The 17,986-nt window shown below is 36.5% G+C and overlaps 1 protein-coding gene across 4 annotated transcripts in view; it reads right to left on the reverse strand.

Moving 5' to 3' along the window:
- The window catches only part of LOC148652699 (E3 ubiquitin-protein ligase rnf213-alpha-like), a 50,525-nt gene extending 32,765 nt beyond the window's left edge, over positions 1-17,760 (reverse strand). The window contains exons 1-21 of one of the 4 annotated variants that reach the window (XM_088599750.1): positions 17,568-17,759; positions 14,566-14,700; positions 13,241-13,386; positions 12,284-12,917; positions 11,904-12,220; positions 11,080-11,354; positions 10,108-10,275; positions 9,620-9,822; positions 8,053-8,345; positions 7,434-7,693; positions 6,759-6,974; positions 6,286-6,475; positions 5,981-6,036; positions 5,560-5,722; positions 5,192-5,362; positions 4,696-4,794; positions 3,981-4,103; positions 2,178-2,364; positions 1,663-1,830; positions 1,345-1,497; positions 278-891 (exon numbers count right to left, since the gene is read on the reverse strand). In XM_088599750.1, the coding sequence (XP_088455876.1) occupies positions 278-891; positions 1,345-1,497; positions 1,663-1,830; positions 2,178-2,364; positions 3,981-4,103; positions 4,696-4,794; positions 5,192-5,362; positions 5,560-5,722; positions 5,981-6,036; positions 6,286-6,475; positions 6,759-6,974; positions 7,434-7,693; positions 8,053-8,345; positions 9,620-9,822; positions 10,108-10,275; positions 11,080-11,354; positions 11,904-12,220; positions 12,284-12,917; positions 13,241-13,386; positions 14,566-14,665 (4,536 nt within the window). In that variant the 5' untranslated portion in view covers positions 14,666-14,700; positions 17,568-17,759. Of the gene's footprint in view, positions 1-277; positions 892-1,344; positions 1,498-1,662; positions 1,831-2,177; positions 2,365-3,980; positions 4,104-4,695; positions 4,795-5,191; positions 5,363-5,559; positions 5,723-5,980; positions 6,037-6,285; positions 6,476-6,758; positions 6,975-7,433; positions 7,694-8,052; positions 8,346-9,619; positions 9,823-10,107; positions 10,276-11,079; positions 11,355-11,903; positions 12,918-13,240; positions 13,387-14,565; positions 14,701-15,914; positions 15,937-17,567 lie in introns of those variants that run through there. The other 3 variants (XM_088599747.1, XM_088599748.1, XM_088599751.1) reach the window with 3 other exon arrangements.
- Between the last annotated feature and the right edge of the window lie 226 nt (positions 17,761-17,986).

Here is a 17,986-nt window from a genome sequence, read left to right on the forward strand (position 1 = left end):
AGTTACCAGAGCAATTTGTCATGCACAATCTTGATAGATAATGCAGTCAATTTTATATCACCTTTTATTATTCTGCCTTAAACAGTTTTTTGTAAAAGAAAAAAAAAATCAATAAAAAAATTAACATTGTAGCTTAGGTGCCAAATAGCCCGAACAAAAAACTAGGGTTCCAGTAACTCTATTACTTGGCCACCTACATATGAATAGTCAAGCAACAGGAACTGAAGAGTAATTTTATTAATGATAATCACATTTTTTTCATATCAATAATGCTTACCACATCCAGTAATGTCTGTAGGACATGGAAATCCCCATTTAGATTAAGTGTTTTTTTCACTTCCATGATGACCTTTGCTGATTCTACAGCTAAATGGAGCTGATGGTATTGCTTTATTTGCTGGATCTTAATTCTAATCCACTTTCTGTCATGAGACAAGTTCAGTTTACTCATGATAAGGAAATCTTTGCCCAGTTCATCATAGCGATCCTTATAGTCTCTGAAGATTTCGTCAACATCACCTAAAGTAAGAGTACCAGTCTGCATGCTACTATAGATATGCTGATATTTATCAAAGCAAGGTGTAAATATTTCCTCATTTATATTGTCCATTGTGATAATCAGATCAGGGTCTGGTTCAATCGCCTCTGTTTCTAGATCTGTTACAGACAGAGTTTTTGCTTGATTCTCCCAGCACATTTGGAAAATATAGCTGTCTTTAAATGTGTGAATGATCTTGGCCATCTGTCTCATTTCCTCATCAAGCTGAAAATATATAACAGTCCCAGCATCATTGGCAGCAGCTTGATCAAGCTGAAGTACAACAACAACTTCACATAGCTTCTCCAAATCAATGTCAAAGAGGTGTCGTTCCTCCAGTTCCTCGACATCCACTGAAAATAGCATAAACGAATAAGTAATTAACTTTGTGGAATTTAAAACATCCACATTACAGTACATCTCAGCATTTAGAAAATTATTTGAAAAAAAAGCTATTAGGTTTCCATTGCTATAAAAACAAAGTAGTTTAAATTACTTACAGTATACAGTACATTTTTAGCTAGTTACACAGCACATGGTTCAAATTAAGACTGCTATTTCCACCTTGACATAAATATACATGTATTATGCATTTTGAAAATCAAACACCAGACTAACAGACTGGTGGTTAGTCTTAAAATCTAAAGAGCACCATCTTGAATGATAGTTGATTTCACAAATACCATTTTGAAGACACAATTTTATATTTCTTTACTTGAAATACGTGCTCTTAACCTAATAAAATGTTGAACAATTACAGTACGTAATTATTATTAGTATTGTATTGTGAATGGTATTAGTCCTACCATTCACAAAGTCATGAATTTTACTGCACATCTTCAAAAGGCTGTCAACCCAGGTCCTTTCACTTAACAGAGCATCCAGTTCGGCCTCACGCCACTGCAACACTGACCTCATGGAATGTTCATTGCAGTTTTTGTCATTTATTGATGGCTCCTCTGCAGAAAGAAAAATGTAAAACACTGTGCTATGTTGTTCTTTTGCCCCCACATAAAAACAAAAATTACTGAGAACAGCAGGCTTCATGATACAATATATTTGAATATGAATATACTGTTGATGTGAATAATACAGTACTGCAGTTTGAAAGAAAAAAAACTTACTTATTTTAAGGAGTGTTAGAAACTCTTCCCTCTTCCGCAGGATGATTTTCAGATATTTAATCTGTATGTTTCCACTTAACAACTGTGTAGTGATGTCAAAAAAAACAGAGTCTGACACAGTAATTAGGCTTTTGGCCTCATCAGTAAGTTCTTCAATCAGATTTGCATCTGCACCAAGAAAAAAAAAAACTTTCACAGTTTTTTTTTAATCTTTTAAGCAATTGACCAAAAGTAATAAAATTTCAGTAAATTTCAGCTTCTCTTGATGCATTTCCCACAACAAGTCCTATTACTCTAATTCTCAATACATATTAAATTATTCACTTCTGAAAAATCCCTAAAATTTGACAGCTTGAAAGTGGTTGTGGAATTATAAATTCAGGATATTAGCAAATCCGTCAAAAAAACAAGCTTTAAAATTAACCAAAGTTTTTATGTTAACCAAATAAAGTTATAGACAAATGGTTCAAAAAGCACAAATTTACTAAATTACCTCTGTTAAACAAAACCAGTACCTTGCAATTGGAAGATGTTCTTTGATGCTGGCCAGGTCAGCAAATGCTCCATCACATCATAACCATCCAGTAGTTGTCCCTGCTTGCTTATAGGCCAGGATTTTTCAATAATCTTTGATACAAGAGAGCTGAACTTTCCAATTTTATGTCTTTGAAGACTTTCAAACAATACACCTGCCTTGTTTTCCTGCAATGTACATAGACAATAGCCTATAATTATCATCAGAAGCATATTGATTCTCTTACATAGGTTTAAGAAGTTTGTAAGAACAAAATACAATTGGAATAGCTATGAGAGCGTTATCAGTACAGCTGCTTGATCTTGTCAAGATCTTGGAAGCCAAGCAAGGCTGAGTCTTTTCTGTACTGGGATGGGATACCTCCAAGAAAAAATGTGCTGTTGATGTAAGTGTTGGTATATGAGCAGAAAAGAAGGTGGAAATCCTTGTCCAGAGGGAAGAGTGCTATTTACTTGTACATCTTACCCGAAAGAGTTGATATTGACAGAAAAGTACTTTTCCATTCACACATTTTTATTGTTTCATGATGGAAATGTGCTTTTATTATCATTCTTACGTGAATGCATGTTGGTTACATCCTGCCCAAGTTAAAGAAAAATCTTTTTGTTCTGTCCAAATGTTAAAGACATTTTTGAGCGATCTACCAAAGCTTAATCTGTAAAGAAATGTACAATTGTTCACACACTGGCTCATACATACACCATGGGAAACATACAGTACTCTTCTAATTTGAGGAATGAACTGTCTGGCTGTGACCTACAGCTGCGCTGTGAAGTAAGCTAGCATTTGCCCTAGTAACCAGGTGTACCGGTCTCTCAGTGCCATTTACCATGGAAATGCTTGCTGGCAGAATACAGCACCACCTGCAAGAAATGGACATCCACGCCTGCATTTGGGTAGGCAGTGTATATATTAAAAACCCCAGGGTGCTTCTTGAAAAGAGCAGGGGTGTTACCTTGGCTTCCTGGCCTTTACCAATCATGGCTTTCTAATAATCCCCATCAATGAATTGGCTTCATCACTCTGTTTTCCTCCTAGCTGTTAGCTACTGTGTGGTGAATGTTCTGGCACACTATGGCTGCTATTGTATCATCCAGGTGGGGCTGCACACTGGTGGTGGCGGAGGGGAGTCCCCATTACCTGTAAAGTGCTTTGAGTGGAGAGTCCAGAAAAGTGCTATATAAATGCAAGGAATTATTATCATATATTATTATATGGTTCCCCTTGTTCCCCATGTTGCCTTGTTTAGATTGAGCTCTGCTGCGTTTTTCTACCTTGATCTCGGATTATCCTTTGACTTGTCACCTCTCCGTGTTTATTCAGCTTTGACCCCGTTTGTAATTACAACAACATCTTTTTTATTTGCCCATTGGTGCTTTGGATGGTTTTCCACCGGCTTCTAATCCACCTTGCTACAGTAGACCAGAGACCTGAACTGTGTTCCCTCACGACCATCTCTGCTTGCTACACCCTTGCTACATCACACACTGTCTAGGAGCTGAGCTTACTCAGTTCTTCAGTCAGCACGCAGCCTCCCAAAGTCCGCAGCTAGATATACCACCATGTTGCCTGCGTGCTCATTAGAAACAAGTAAAGACTGTTGTGCATTTTTTCTATTCTTTCACAATATTAACTTAACAAGTTCTATGTACATAACTGTGGAGCACTTGAAACCTGTTGTCACATAATGGGTTGCTAGGAAATCAAGGTGTCACACAGTTTCACGATGTCATTTATTTTTTGTTTGCATTTCAGAACTCTAGGCGGGTATATAAAGACATACCTGACATATTGAATGAACAGCTTCCAGGGCACAATTCTCAAAGCACTGGGCAAGTAGAGGATTTAGCTGTTTCATCTCATCATTTTTGCTGCAGTAAATTTCAATCTGAGAGAGTGGAGTCTCCTTACATTTGAAAGAGAATAATTCACGGATTAAAATATAAATGGCATTACTTAGTTACAAAATTCCAAAGAATTATGCAAGTACAATTATTTAAAGATAGAACAAAGTCCATATGGGATCTCTCTCCATCCACCGCCTTCCACCTTCCCTGATCCACCTGTTCCTCCAGACTCTCTGTATCCCCTCTTCATTCTCTCATTTCTTGTTCCTCAGTCTTGGAACTACCCACAAAAATCATTCCCTGATCACCTTTTTGCTCATACTCAAGAGTCATTTGCTCACACAGCACTTCTGTGTGAACTCTGACCCTTAGTCTCTATGTGAATGTGTTCTCTTAAATATAGTTTCAAAGATAATATAGTAAAAAAGTCACATTAGTATGTGAAATATAAACACTGCAAAACAAAATGGAAGATTTTAATTCAAAAGGCCTTAAGATTAAAGCTGATCTTTTCTCACTGCTGTTACACACTGGAAACTACAGCACAGGCTGCAGATTTATTATTTTTGACAGTTTGATTTTTAATTCAAATATCCAGGAAACTGATTAAATTAAAATTTCATTTCTGAGCACAGGATCAGAAACTTGTACCTGTTTGAGCTTTCCTTCAAAATCTTTCATGTGAGCACTTATCCAGTTGGACAAGAACATTTCCTTTCTTGATTTTAAGGAGATCACATCATTCCACATCTGAAAAATATTTTTATACTTAAACACACAAAGATGCAAATTAAATAAATTAAAAACAAACAGCTTTGTTAGGGCTAGTAAGAATGCAATTCTCCTATGCCTTGACTAAAATGTTCTTTTTAATTATTTTATATTGTTCAAGTTTTTATTGTAAACCTTGGACAGAACTTTAAAATGCAGGGCATGAGATACTTATAAATAGAAACTTATAACTTATAAATAGAAATTGATGGAGTTGTAAATCAAGTTTAACTGAAGAATAAAAGGAAATTATTAAGTTGAAGAATAAAAAAGCTCTAATAATTCACGAAGTCTCACAATGTTGGTTTATTGATTCAAATTATAAATGTAATTTAATGTATCATTATTCAGATGTACACAACCAAATATATCTCACCTTTATTTCATGAGCATTATGAAAATACACATACACACTACTCAAGGTGCTGCTTTTCAACAATCTGTTAATAAAGGTTTTCTTTATCCACTGTCTCATTGTTTGCAAGGAATCACTGAGCAGTTCATTAATGTTTAGTTCCTTCAAGTTCTCTTTGGTACCTTCATTTTCCTGCATTAATAAAAATATTTATGTTTTATTCAATGTCATTAAAGTTTGTCTTAAAATAACGTTTATAACAAATTTCAGAAATATAACTTTGAAGCATATCAGGAACAACATAGTACACCAACTATTATTATGTTTCTTGCAGAAGCGTGTAAGATAAAACTCGTTTGAAAATAATTTAACTCATTTGAAAAAAATACCTCTGGAAGAAGATGGTCTTCAATGTCTGAGAGCTTAATAATAATTTCCACACTCTTAATGGGGAGCTCATAGTTCCAAAGTCCCTTTATTGAAGAACATACACATTGCTGGAGTTTTAGTGCAGCCTTCAGACATGCCATCAGGTAGTTAATTTCATAAACGCTGCAATAAAAAACAGAAAAGTATTTGTGTTGTCAGAATTTGGTAGTTCCTCAAAATGAAATGAAAACATTATTTCAAAATTTGAGGTTGTTGGTACAATCTGTTGCTATTGGCTTAGGAAAATAACGTTTCAGTGTTAATCTACTTTTTTAGCAAATAATGTATTCACACATCTAAAGTTATGACTGGACAATTTCACATTATGTTAAAATATTAAATTGCATTGTCTATCATAATTAAAACAAATTTTAAACTCACCAGAATTCTTTGTCACTCAGCTTGTCCAGAATATGTGAGAGAATTTTGAACAATGGCTACAAAATAATAAAACACACAGATATACATCAAAGTATAATTCAGTAATTATGGGAAAGGACATCAAAGGATAATTTCATTATGCATAATCTAGTAAAATAATTGAAGTAAAATAGTCATCTCCTTATATTTGCATTCATTTTAGAAATTGCAAAGCAGTAAGAGTCCAGTAAGATTAAAAATATTTACTGGCTTCTTAATTGACAATAAATAATTTGGAAGAGCTCAAACATTTTCGCACACAGTACCTCTTGTAGTTCATGCTCATGCTGGACCAGCTTGTATAGTAAGCCCTGAAGAAGGTCCAACAAATCAAGATTGAAAACACTCTCGTATTCAAGGAAGTTTTCAATTTTCAAGAAACACAGCCAGGACCTAGCTAGCATCCTGTCAATATCCACCAAATGTTTGTTTGATACCATTAATGCCAGTAAATCCCTAAAAACAAAAAGAAATTGTTTAGCTTTTTGTTATTACAGTCTGAAGATTTTAAGAAATTCTACACTTTTGTCCATTCCTGGCCTTGTAAATTACAGTATTTTTAATCTCTGTAAATGTGTAATATATACAGTAGAGTTGTAAACAATATATCAACAGTAATAAAAACAGGATATCCAATACTGTGTTAAATAACAGAATAAAATGCAAATAATTATGATGATAATAATAATAGAAGTTCAAAAAGTGGTTAATAGAAACTTAGTCACAAGGAAGCTTTTACTTTTCGTGCTGGTAAATCTTGTTTCTGAAATCAACGAAAGGGAGTCCTTCTAATCCACCCCAGACATCTTCTGCAGTGATCCCTCTTTTCCACTCAATAGGTTCAAAAGGTTTGCACATGTCACTCAAGAAGTGGAGCAGAGGAATCAGTAAAATGGACCTAAATTGTTTTTCATTCATAACCACATTGCAGAAATGTGTAAGAATGTCTCTGAGCCTACAAAAAAAATAAACCAAAAGACATTTTGTTTTCACCTGATGACAATACACACACTAAGAATATAATAATTACAAACAAAAGCAGGCCATTTGATTTAATTGATCCAAGGATCTCATCCTGCTGTTTCTTAAAAGAAGCCAGAGTACTGGCTTCAGCAACATGGCTACAGTAGGTAACTTCCTAGCTTCCACACCCTCACAACATACTCCCAACAATTATTTCTATCACAATACAATTTACAGATTCTGTTTAAATACCCACAAGAAATACAAAAAAACAGATAGTTAAAGAGTAAATGGGCTAATGACATATGCTTTTTACATTAGATGCACCATGCAAAAATAATATATCAGGATGCACAAAAAATATGAGTAAATATGACTAATAAGACTTGAGGTCGTTTCATATTTAAATATTTTTATATAAAATTTTACTTGAGTAAAATATTATGCTTACGCCTTCATGCTTTTAAAGCTTTCTTTTAAATCCCCGCAGAAAGAAATCTGTTGCTCTTTTGGCAGTTTTGGGAAGCACAAAAGTTGGCACAAAACATGCCTCTCTTCAGGTTTGAGAGGTATGTTATATTTCTGCCAGAGAATCAGAACAAGTGCTGCAGCTTTAATGGGGTTTTCAATGTGAACCATTTGTGTTTCCGTCTCCTTTTCAAGATGGGGCCCAATTAACCCAATAAGAGCATCTTTCAGTAAGGACTGGACCTGAGTGAAACAATATATAAACATTACATTCGCATGTGACATTAAACCTAGAACAGAATTACTTATTGGATACTAAAGTTGAGCGTCCACTCTAAAACTAAAATGGAGAATTAATCAGTATCATTGCGTTACATGAAAAATTATCAAGTCAATAAAAACTCAGAAACCAGAATTACTCAGTAGATTTAAGAGCCTTAAAGGAGGGTACATTTAAGGTAAAAAAAGGGACAAGAACAAAACACATTTCAAGTTTCTTTCTATATTCAAGATCAGTTTTTTTAAAATGTTTAGTGAGTCAAAAGTAATATAAGTACTGTACGTATTAGCAAGAAATATAGGAAACATGACATCCAATATACCTCATTTTCTTTGAAATTCAAAGAAAACCATTTTTTTGGTCCATTTTCATCTATCACGGGGTCCTGGTAAGTCATATAAAACATTTTGAGCTGAGAGAAGAAGTTATTTAAATTAGTTTCATTCCATTCTGTCAAAAGATCAAAAATCGAATGCAGCATAAAGTTCCCAGCTAAAAGTCTTCCTTTTCTGACATCTCTCTTTCTTTGGTCTGTCCAGTAGGAAACGGTAAAATACCGTTTAAAGTTCTCAGAAGGTTTTTTGCAGATGATGTCGTCAAACTGATGCCACTCATCTATTAAAAGAAAATATATTTCAGGACATTTAAAAAGAAGCACGATACCTTCATTACTGTATGAAAGTACAGTAAATAAGTACCGCAGACGCTGTTAATTCTTTTCACATCAGGATTACCTTATTATAAATACTGTATATAGGCACAAACCTTACAAGTCATAAAATTAACAATAACTATTTAACTTTTAGAGAACATTTACCAGTGCCAAATGTAGGTTGTAAAAACCTGACAGTAATCTCCAAGTATGGTAACACCTACAAAATGTATTGAAATCCTACATAGTAAAGAAAATTGGGTATAAACCAACACATAACTCTACTTTCTCTTTCTAAAGAAAATGTAACAGTGGACTGGTTTTGTCACATCACCATAGTCACTTTCCAGTCTTCACCTTTTATCATCTACAGTATTTACTACTCAGACGGCTACAACTTTCAGAACCTGAACTAGTTATGGGTGTGGAGCAAAGTTAAAGTCTGATTGATCGCCAGTTGTTTTAATGGGGAGTATGAAAGATAATTAAAGTGGATTATGGTGTAGGTGGGTTACCATTTAATGAAATAAGATTAAACAAAAATCCTGCACTTAAACATAAAAAATTAACCCATTCCATCATACTTACTGTAAACTGTCCTAATTAGGACAACAGTACCTATTCAGTAAATACTGAATATAAACTTTTATTTATAGACCTAAAAGACAAACATATTAATTCAATTGCTTCTGCTGTCTCTTGACCTTAACACTTAATACTATTCAAGTGTTATAGGATGAGCCAGACAGCAGTGTGGAGTATACGATTAACCAGAATATGGGACACATCATCCACAAATGCCATGGAAAAAGATATGCTGGAATCATGTTAGTCCACCTTCCTCCAAAGCCATACAATGGCTCTCCAAATATTGCATCTATGTCTGAAATACATCTTTGTTTGCTACTGTTTTCATCAGATGAAAGAAGCAGCAGCTGTCTATAGACAGAAATAGTCAGAAATGTTGTGATAACACTGTGACAAAATGTCCATGAGCAGCTGTGGCCTCTAACAAAGAATTTGTATGTCTAAAATTTTAAAATTAACATTCGATGTTCTACAGTCTTTTATATAAAGTTACAAAATGTTCTTTTAAATCTAAATGCTTCTAAACTTCAGTGTATCCCTGTAACCTTATATTCAATTACAGTATGTGTGTTTGTGGTTGTGCAATTTAACATGTTTTTGTGAGCAATTCTGCTAACAGTCTGTATAAAAAATGTTTGAAATAACTTACTGTGATGAGAAACATCCTTTTCAGTAATACAAAGGCATCGATTCACAATTGTACCCTCGGGAACATCCCATTTATAAATATGTTCATAGTCATCTTTTCCATTACAGCACAAATAATATTTGTATGGTATAGGCTTTTTAACGACAGATGATTTAGGTACATCTAGATGTCCTCCAACGAGGAATCCATGTTTCTCCAACTCCCTGAAATAAAGAATACATTATTAATAGAGTTACTACCACCAATTAAAACTGACAACCATGCAGTGTTCAATTTTTGTTTTCAAAGCTCTAGTATAGACAACTATTGATAGAAACTGAAACAGATCACCTTTCACATCACTTGAAATCTCTTTCTGCAAATCTACGTTCAATTTAAGATGGGCCAGTAATTATTTGATGCCTAAACATGAATGCAAAAGAAACAAAATTGTATTTGAATGACTATACCAAAGAAGGGTATGATCATATTCTGCAATTCATACTTACTTAATAACATGAAGTTCAACTACATTGCAACTCCAGTTTCCAAACACACTTCCACCTCTTACGTAAATCTTGTGTTTGCTTGGGTCAAAGTTAAAATCTTTTGACAGAACTGCATGGAAGTAAATTGTAAGCCTGTCACCTGGCTGAATATGCTGCTGTTCAAATACCCTGTTCAGACAAAGGAGAAAAAAAAACTTAATTATTACTTTATCACAATTTTATCATATAAAGCCACTTTAAACTACCAGAAAAAATAAAAGATGCCATGTGTTCTATTATTGGTGGAAGAGATTAATCTGCATGTGTAGCACCCAGTGAAATTGCTGTCACTATCAGATGTGTTGTGTAGATATTGTATATGGTGTATTGTGAGTATCACATGGCTTCTGTAACTTTGCAGTGGGAAAGCCTAAGAAGCAAGACAGTGTAAAAAAATGAAAAAAATTGTGGGTGTTCCTCATGGACTTTACCAACAAGAAACCACATTATACTGTACATCCTTCTTCTCTTTTGGAACCTTTTTAATATAGACTTATAATAAAAATTGATAAAAGGTATCAGAGGTTGTGGGGGTAACACATGGGCACTACATCCACTGCACTCACATATTCAAAATTCATTTAGAAGCAAGTCTATATTGTAATTTTGCATTGCAATTATGAAGTGTAAGGATGAAATAACAGAAAGGTCATTGTAGCATTGAACAGGGACAGCCTCAACTGACTAAACATGAATTGGTCAAGATATCAATCTCCTTTTCATACATATAGCCCTTTACCCCTGAAATTATATTTATATGCACCATCAAACATAGGCTTCAATTTAATTATTGCTAGGTAAGTCCGGTATGACTTATTTTACTATTTGAAAAAATATTTTAAAATAAAACATGAGCAATAAAACAATAAACACAGTGAATTATTTTCACAAATTAAAAATAAATTATGGACTTGATAAAAAACAACCAAATACCTTGATTGTGTTTGTTCATTAGTTTCATTATTTTTGTTTTTATTTCTTTTTTTGCCTTTTTTCCCTGTCACTTCCTGAAATCCATTAGTGTCGCTTTCCTGCTGGCTCTTGTCTTCAGATTCAGATGCAAGCTTTGCTTCGATAGGTTTGTCTTGATTTCCTTCAGGACAGGATGCCTCCTGTACTTTCATCTGTTCAGCTTTATGATTCTCATTTTTACATTTTTTGTCCTTGTCTGTATTTTTTTCTTGTTTATTGTGGCTCAGTTCACTTTTCTGTTGATGAAGAGGGGAAAATAGTTAGTCAGTTGTCAGACAGAATGTAACCATGGAAATTAAAACCACATTAACATTATCTCCAAATCTCATATCTGTTGGAAGCATAAAATACCTGCTACCAGTCATTCTGTCCCTGAAACGTTGTAGTACTTTATGCCACTGATTATTTAAATAATATAAAATGTACAGGTTGCACACATTTTCTTATTTTTCCCATCTCTTGTGAAGTTTATCCTACATAACCTACTGTATGTTTATGGGCCCAATGTGTTCTTCTTTAACCAGGAAAGCAGTACAGCAAAGTAGAATTTTCCCATAATTCAAGACAAATGTCCCCCATAATGCTAGAATTATGGGGGAACCTAGTTCTAATAGATATAATGTATATCTGTAGTTTATAACTTCATTAGAGTGCTGCTAGAATTAAGGGGAAAACTACATCTAAACTGTTCAATGTCCAATGATGCAAAGATATTCTTGGGAAAAAATAGCTTTTGTCTTAAATCTATATTTTAACATTTGGTGTTCTTTTATATCAGTTCTTGCCTGTTTGTTGTCACCTCCTGACATATGCTTCTCTTCTTGTTCTTGTATTTTAGAAGTATTTCTGGTCTCTCTAGGTTCCCCAGCTACATTAGGATTCTGATCAAGGTTTCCACGTTGAAACTGTGCTGTATCCTTTCTGTTCTTGGCACTTTTGTTATCCATGGCCGTCGCTTGCTGTTGTTTAAGTTTGCCTGCAGCTTGAGGTTTTTGCTCAAGGTCTTGCTGTCTCGCAGGCTCGGCTGGCTTCGGCTCTGCCCCTGGAGAAGACGCAGAAGCCTCTCGTGTGGCATTTCGGCTACAGTGAGAGGAGCTGCTGCCTTCTGTGCTCCGTTGTGCACTTCCAGTTTGCGCGCGATGTGGAGTAGGAGAGGAGTTGCTGCCTTCTCTGCTCTGTTCAGTGTTTCCAGTCTGCGCTTGAGGTGGAATGAGAGAGGAGTTGCTGCTTTCTGTGTGCTGCTCAAGCTCAGGGTTTTTCTGTCTCTCAGGCTCCGCTGGCTTCTGCACGGCCCCTGGAGAAGACGCAGAAGCCTCTGGTGTGGAGTGATGGCTACAGCGAGAGGAGCTGCTGCCTTCTGTGCTGGGTACAACACTTCCTGTTTGCTCCTGAGATGGAATAAAAGAGGAGTCCCTGCCTTCTGCGCTCGTTTCAGTGCTTCCAGCCGGCACGCGAGGTGGTATGTTGGTCTTCACAGTCTCCCGTGTAGCTTTTTCAAAGGGTGCACAGTCAGACATCTTTCTGGTTTTCTGAACCTGTGCAGGACTGCCTGGGCAAGGCTCCTGAGAAGCCGTGTTGGTGTTTACAGGTTGAGTAGATCTGCCTGTTTCCTGTACCAAAGCAGCAGTGTCATCCATTGCACCAGACTCATCCTCGCTGTCAGAGGGCACTGCTTCCTCTTCGACTGCTGAGGTGGGCTTGTCAGCCAAGGAGATGTCAGAAAGCTCCGTCGCCATTTTCTCAGACTCCAGAGAGGAAGACTGTTTGCTTTTCTTCCTTTTATCCTTCTTTTTTTTCCTCTGTGTGAAGAAAATATTATTAAAAAATTACACTTGTATTAACAAGGGCTAAAAGCTCACAATTATCTTTACTCCAGTACAATCAGGGTTTACATGACCATGCACAATGTGCAAAAGAACAAACAGTGAAAAAAGAACAAATAGTCTGCTTGGACTATTAAAACCCAAGAGGTGCAACTTAAAAACAGTCAGTTATTACTTACAATCCTGTGCTAAACATATGGGGAAATTTGCGAAGATTGCTAAAATCAAAGGTTAAAGAATACATTTTCCTTTCAAAAGAAATATATACTGTATACACGTCTCCCAGGTAATAACTGCACCTTCTTCTTTGGGCAGTCCTCATCCTCACTGTGCCGTTTCTGCTCGTTGTGCTGCATCGTTGTGCTGTCCACAGTTGATGGCTCACTGTCTGTCCTCTGCTCATCTCCTCTTTCCAATTGATCTTCCCGTACCGGGGGCGTCTTGCCTGTAATCAATAACACACCAGGCCTCGATTTGCGTCACTTGTCGACTCAGCTCTCTACCACCTGGATGCTGACTTTTTTCAGGTTTTCACTCACATCGTAAATACAGCTGTCCTTTCAGATTCAGAGAAGTTTAGCACCGGCAGCAGGAAAGTTACTACATGCACTTCTCTACCTACCCACCTTGGAGAACTGCAGCATTTTCCCAAATATACCTCCTTTATTACTAGAACCCCATATACAACAAGTAACATATGTCTAAACACAAAAAAACAATACACATATACAGTATGTGGACAACCAAGTATACTTTGGGAATTGCTATACATTATATCTGCCATAACTAATTTACTTTAGCAACATGGGAGAAGCATGAGGCTCAATTTTTACTACAGCAGTGTTCCACCTGGGATCTGAACCCATAACCTTTCAGACTCCAGAGCCCTAACTACCACGCCATCGGGACTGTAAGGAAAACACTGTCAACAAGAGGGTAAATGGTTCACAATGCATTTGATGTCTACAAAATAGACAATTTGCGGATGTTTCAATTATTTTCAGTTCAAAATCCCATTGTATAATTCTCTAAATTACTAAACTGTATGTACTGTAAATTATATAATGTATTAACTCATAAGAATAAAGTTATTAAATATTTAAAAAATATTATTTTCCACTGAAAAAGTAATTCATATCTACATTTCAGCAGGTATACATTGCTTTAATATCCTGTGTCACTTTTGCAAAACACTCTTTCTAGATGCAATTTTAGAGGCAAATGAGCCAACACCTCAGCCTCAGGAATAATGATCGAACCCTGGGCTCCAGTGTGCCGCCCTTCCATCCTTTAGCAGGTGTTAAATTGATCAAGTTAAACCCGGACATATCTCAATTAGGTTGTTAAGAAGTAAAGTGAAAGAAAAATGCTGCGGCCCTCCAGGTCTGAGGTCTGAGGTTTGTGCACCATTATTTAAGCTATTGAGAGACATGGCTGGAGTATGAAGTTCTAAATTTGAAAACTGCTGCTCAGCTGAAATGCCATAAAACATTATGCTTTAAGAAACACATTGGTACATTATCTCAGATCAGATTCTCGGATCAATATTTTTCAATCCAGAACACTGAAGCCGAAGGTTTTGTAAGAAAGAAGGAGAAAAGAAGTAGGAAAGCACTATACTAACCTTGGCTGGGAGCTTGAGATTGTGAAAGTTTCTTCCCGCATTCACTGCAGAATTTAGCATTTTGCTCCGCTGCTACATGTCCACAGTCTGAGCACTTCATGTTCCAGTTTCAGTACAACAGTCTCAAATCAGAGTCTGGGAGGAAAAGGAAGGGATCTTCTAGCTGCAGTTTTGTTTAAAGAAAAAGGCTGACTCATAAAGTCATATGTCTCACTGCAAATTCTTTCACTTTCTATTCTCCTTTTACAGGATGTTGCCAAGAAAAAGCTGCTAACTGTACTTGCAAGAGGGATAATTAATGATTGACGATGAAACGCACATTTTCCTGCTGCTTGACTTAAGTCACATGGAGCAATTGACTTCCTAGAGAATCACTTAAACTAGAAAGGCACTGACTAAAATTAATGCTGCTTTATTTTAAATGAAACGTATTACTTGATTTACCCATATTTGTACTTTAGTTTAAATAAGCATGGAAAATAAAAATGATAAAAATCAAATAATGCTTTGCAATAACTATGTAGCACTTATCTGCAAAGACAGCGAGACATTATCTTGCATATGTTATTTTTTATACATTTATCCAACATCAGAAAGCCACTTATTCCTTGTAAGGCAACCCAGTGCTTATCTTGGAGGCACAGGCTGGAATACAGGAACACATTCTGGACTGGATGTCAGACAATTGCAAGACACACACTGAGATGTCAATTTATCCAATACTGTATGTCTTTGGAAGGTGGGAGGAATTAAACACAGGGAAACATGGGAAGAGCAGTAAAATACAAACGAAAGCTGTCCCTGTTCAGGAGTCGTCAATCTCCAAATTTGGAAAGGAGAAGCATAAACTTTCAGCTGATGGGCCTTCTTCAGGGGTCAGAAGGCTCGGCAGACAAAACTGTTTCTTTCAGCTTGGAATGAACCTTTATTTCCTTCTTGGAAATAAAGCCAACGCACAGCGATGCAACACCCCATTCAAAAGCATTCAAATCTGCTTGTTGTGAATTAAAATGTACAAAACACAAAGCATTCCAGGTTTAACAACTCAAAATTATAATAATCTCAGCATAACTCAATGAAACCAGCTCATTCCCCCGAAGGAACAATAGGAAAATATGGTTTATGGCTTGTAATAAACACTTAAGACACATATTTATCTCACCCCTAGAGTGAGAGAAACTCACTTTTATAAAATTATTCAAATGATGAATGGACCTTTTTCCATCCATCCATTTTCCAAACCGCTTTATCTAATACAGTGTGCTGGAGCCTATCCCAGAAACCACTGGGCACAAGGAGCATTGCAGGGCACACAAAGACAAAAAGAGACATACAGTCCCCACACTCACCCCAGGGCCAGCCTTCCCAGAATCCCATTAACCTAACAGTGTGAATGTGTTAGAGCCGTGGGAGTAAACCAGAGCACTCATCCAAAACCCACGTACTGTACAAACCACGCGCGTATACTGTTACACGTCAGGTATGGACTCGAACCCAGGGTCCTGGCACTGTGACACAGCAATGCTTACACCACCACTTTTCTGTAATTTGAAAGTGCAAAGTGTACTGTTTATACAAAGGGCTCTGTCATTTCCTCTTTTTATTCAACTAATTCTGAACTCCATGGTTTTAAAAAAAATTAATACTACTACCTAGTCCAGGATTTCCGAATCCTGGTCCTGGAGATTTTAGTTCAGTTGGTTTTAGTTCCGGCCGGCTCTCAGATATACAATTGAACCCCTAACTGACTTAACAGCAGGATTAACGGGAACTGACAGTTTTCAGCTCTTAAACACGTGGGATGTTGCCCTCTTTTAACCACCGCATTTCATGAGTAAAATAAAAACCCGAACTTCTGAAGGGATAAAACAATTGCGAATATTCCAATCAAGCAACGTATTCGTTCAATTAAGGTTTCAATTAAGTAATTAATATTGTCTATAACGAAAACCAGCAGATGTTTCAGAATCCTCGGCCAGGACCTGGAACTCCTGACCTGTTAACCTCTTCCTCTAATTCATGGTCGCGGGGGAAGCCGGAGTCTATCCTGGTAGGCAACGAGGGCCAGGCGGAGTACGCAATGTATAGGGTACCAGCCTTGACGACTACTAGATATTATTTTTAAATCCATTTAGGAACCGTGATAGATACTTCTTAACATATGTGTACTTAAATTTGTTACACATCTCAAGGAATGAAGCTGTATCTTGCTATATACACCTCTGGTTTCACTTTAGTTATAGTATTTGCTTTAAGGACGTTGGAGAGTTTTTTCCCTTTAGTTCTCTGAACTAAAACACCTGACATAGTTGAGCTATTTCACGTGTATCCCGGACCACCCATTCGCGCAGCAGACAACACACTGCCGGGTTGCCATTGTCCAATGGGAAACGATTATTAAAACAGTTGTCCAATCACAATGTAGCAAACCCCGGATGGCCTGGCGAAGCGTCCGAGTTAACGCAATTCCTTCTCCGCTCAATAAAATGGAGTTCGGTATTGTAATGCACCTCAGAAAAATACCCCTTATTTATTAATGCGATAACCTAAAAAAAAATAATCGGCCATAAAAGCCACCACTACGTTTCAATCAAAATCTTAATCAAAACAGACCACAAGTCGCATCACTAAGGCTGGACGCGTATCAGTAGCCGCTCACTCGTCAAATGCAGTTGAACATTTTAAACTAGTTATGTTGATATAATATAAAGTCCTCCAGTTTTCAGATTAAAAGCATTCGCCCAAAGCAGAACTGTAGCGGACATTTTGACGGAACTTAAACATTTTAAAGGCCCTATTCCGTTTCGCATTGATACTAGTAAGAACTGAAATACGGAATAAAATAACAACTATTGTACAACATACAATATATACAAGTTTGTAGAGTAAACTATTCCACAACAATGTCCTATAAATAGCGCACATACACCAATGTCTGCAAACGTGATAAAAACGTATACTGCAGCTTTACACTCCGTGATAATTAATCGTTTTATCATTACCTCTGCGAAATAGCTGTTCGTTCTCCGTGTCTTCTCTGCTACGAAAATCTTACCGCAACCCGTGTGCGGTAACTGAAAATAAACTTTCGTTTTCTCTGAACAGGGAGTGCAAAGTTGTGCAGCTTTCCGTTTCTGAACGTCACAACACAGCCTACGCTTCGCCGCACAATTTATTTGCTGTGCGCAGAGTGTTTTAATGACTAGCCCTTGTGAAAGAGCTGGGGACTTCCGACAGATCAAATATATCGGCAGCATGACGAACTTGCTATTGTTGTGCCTTGTTTTTCTCGTTAGTTTATAACCGAGTCTTACAACGAGTAATACAACATCCACGGCTACATAATACAAATCCTCTGCAATAAATGCCTCAAATAGGACGATATATATTCTATGGGCTTTATAAAATCTGCCATATTTCA

Source organism: Lepisosteus platostomus, chromosome 11, assembly GCF_059453375.1.
Source record: "Lepisosteus platostomus isolate fLepPlt1 chromosome 11, fLepPlt1.hap1, whole genome shotgun sequence".
NCBI lineage: Eukaryota > Metazoa > Chordata > Actinopteri > Semionotiformes > Lepisosteidae > Lepisosteus > Lepisosteus platostomus.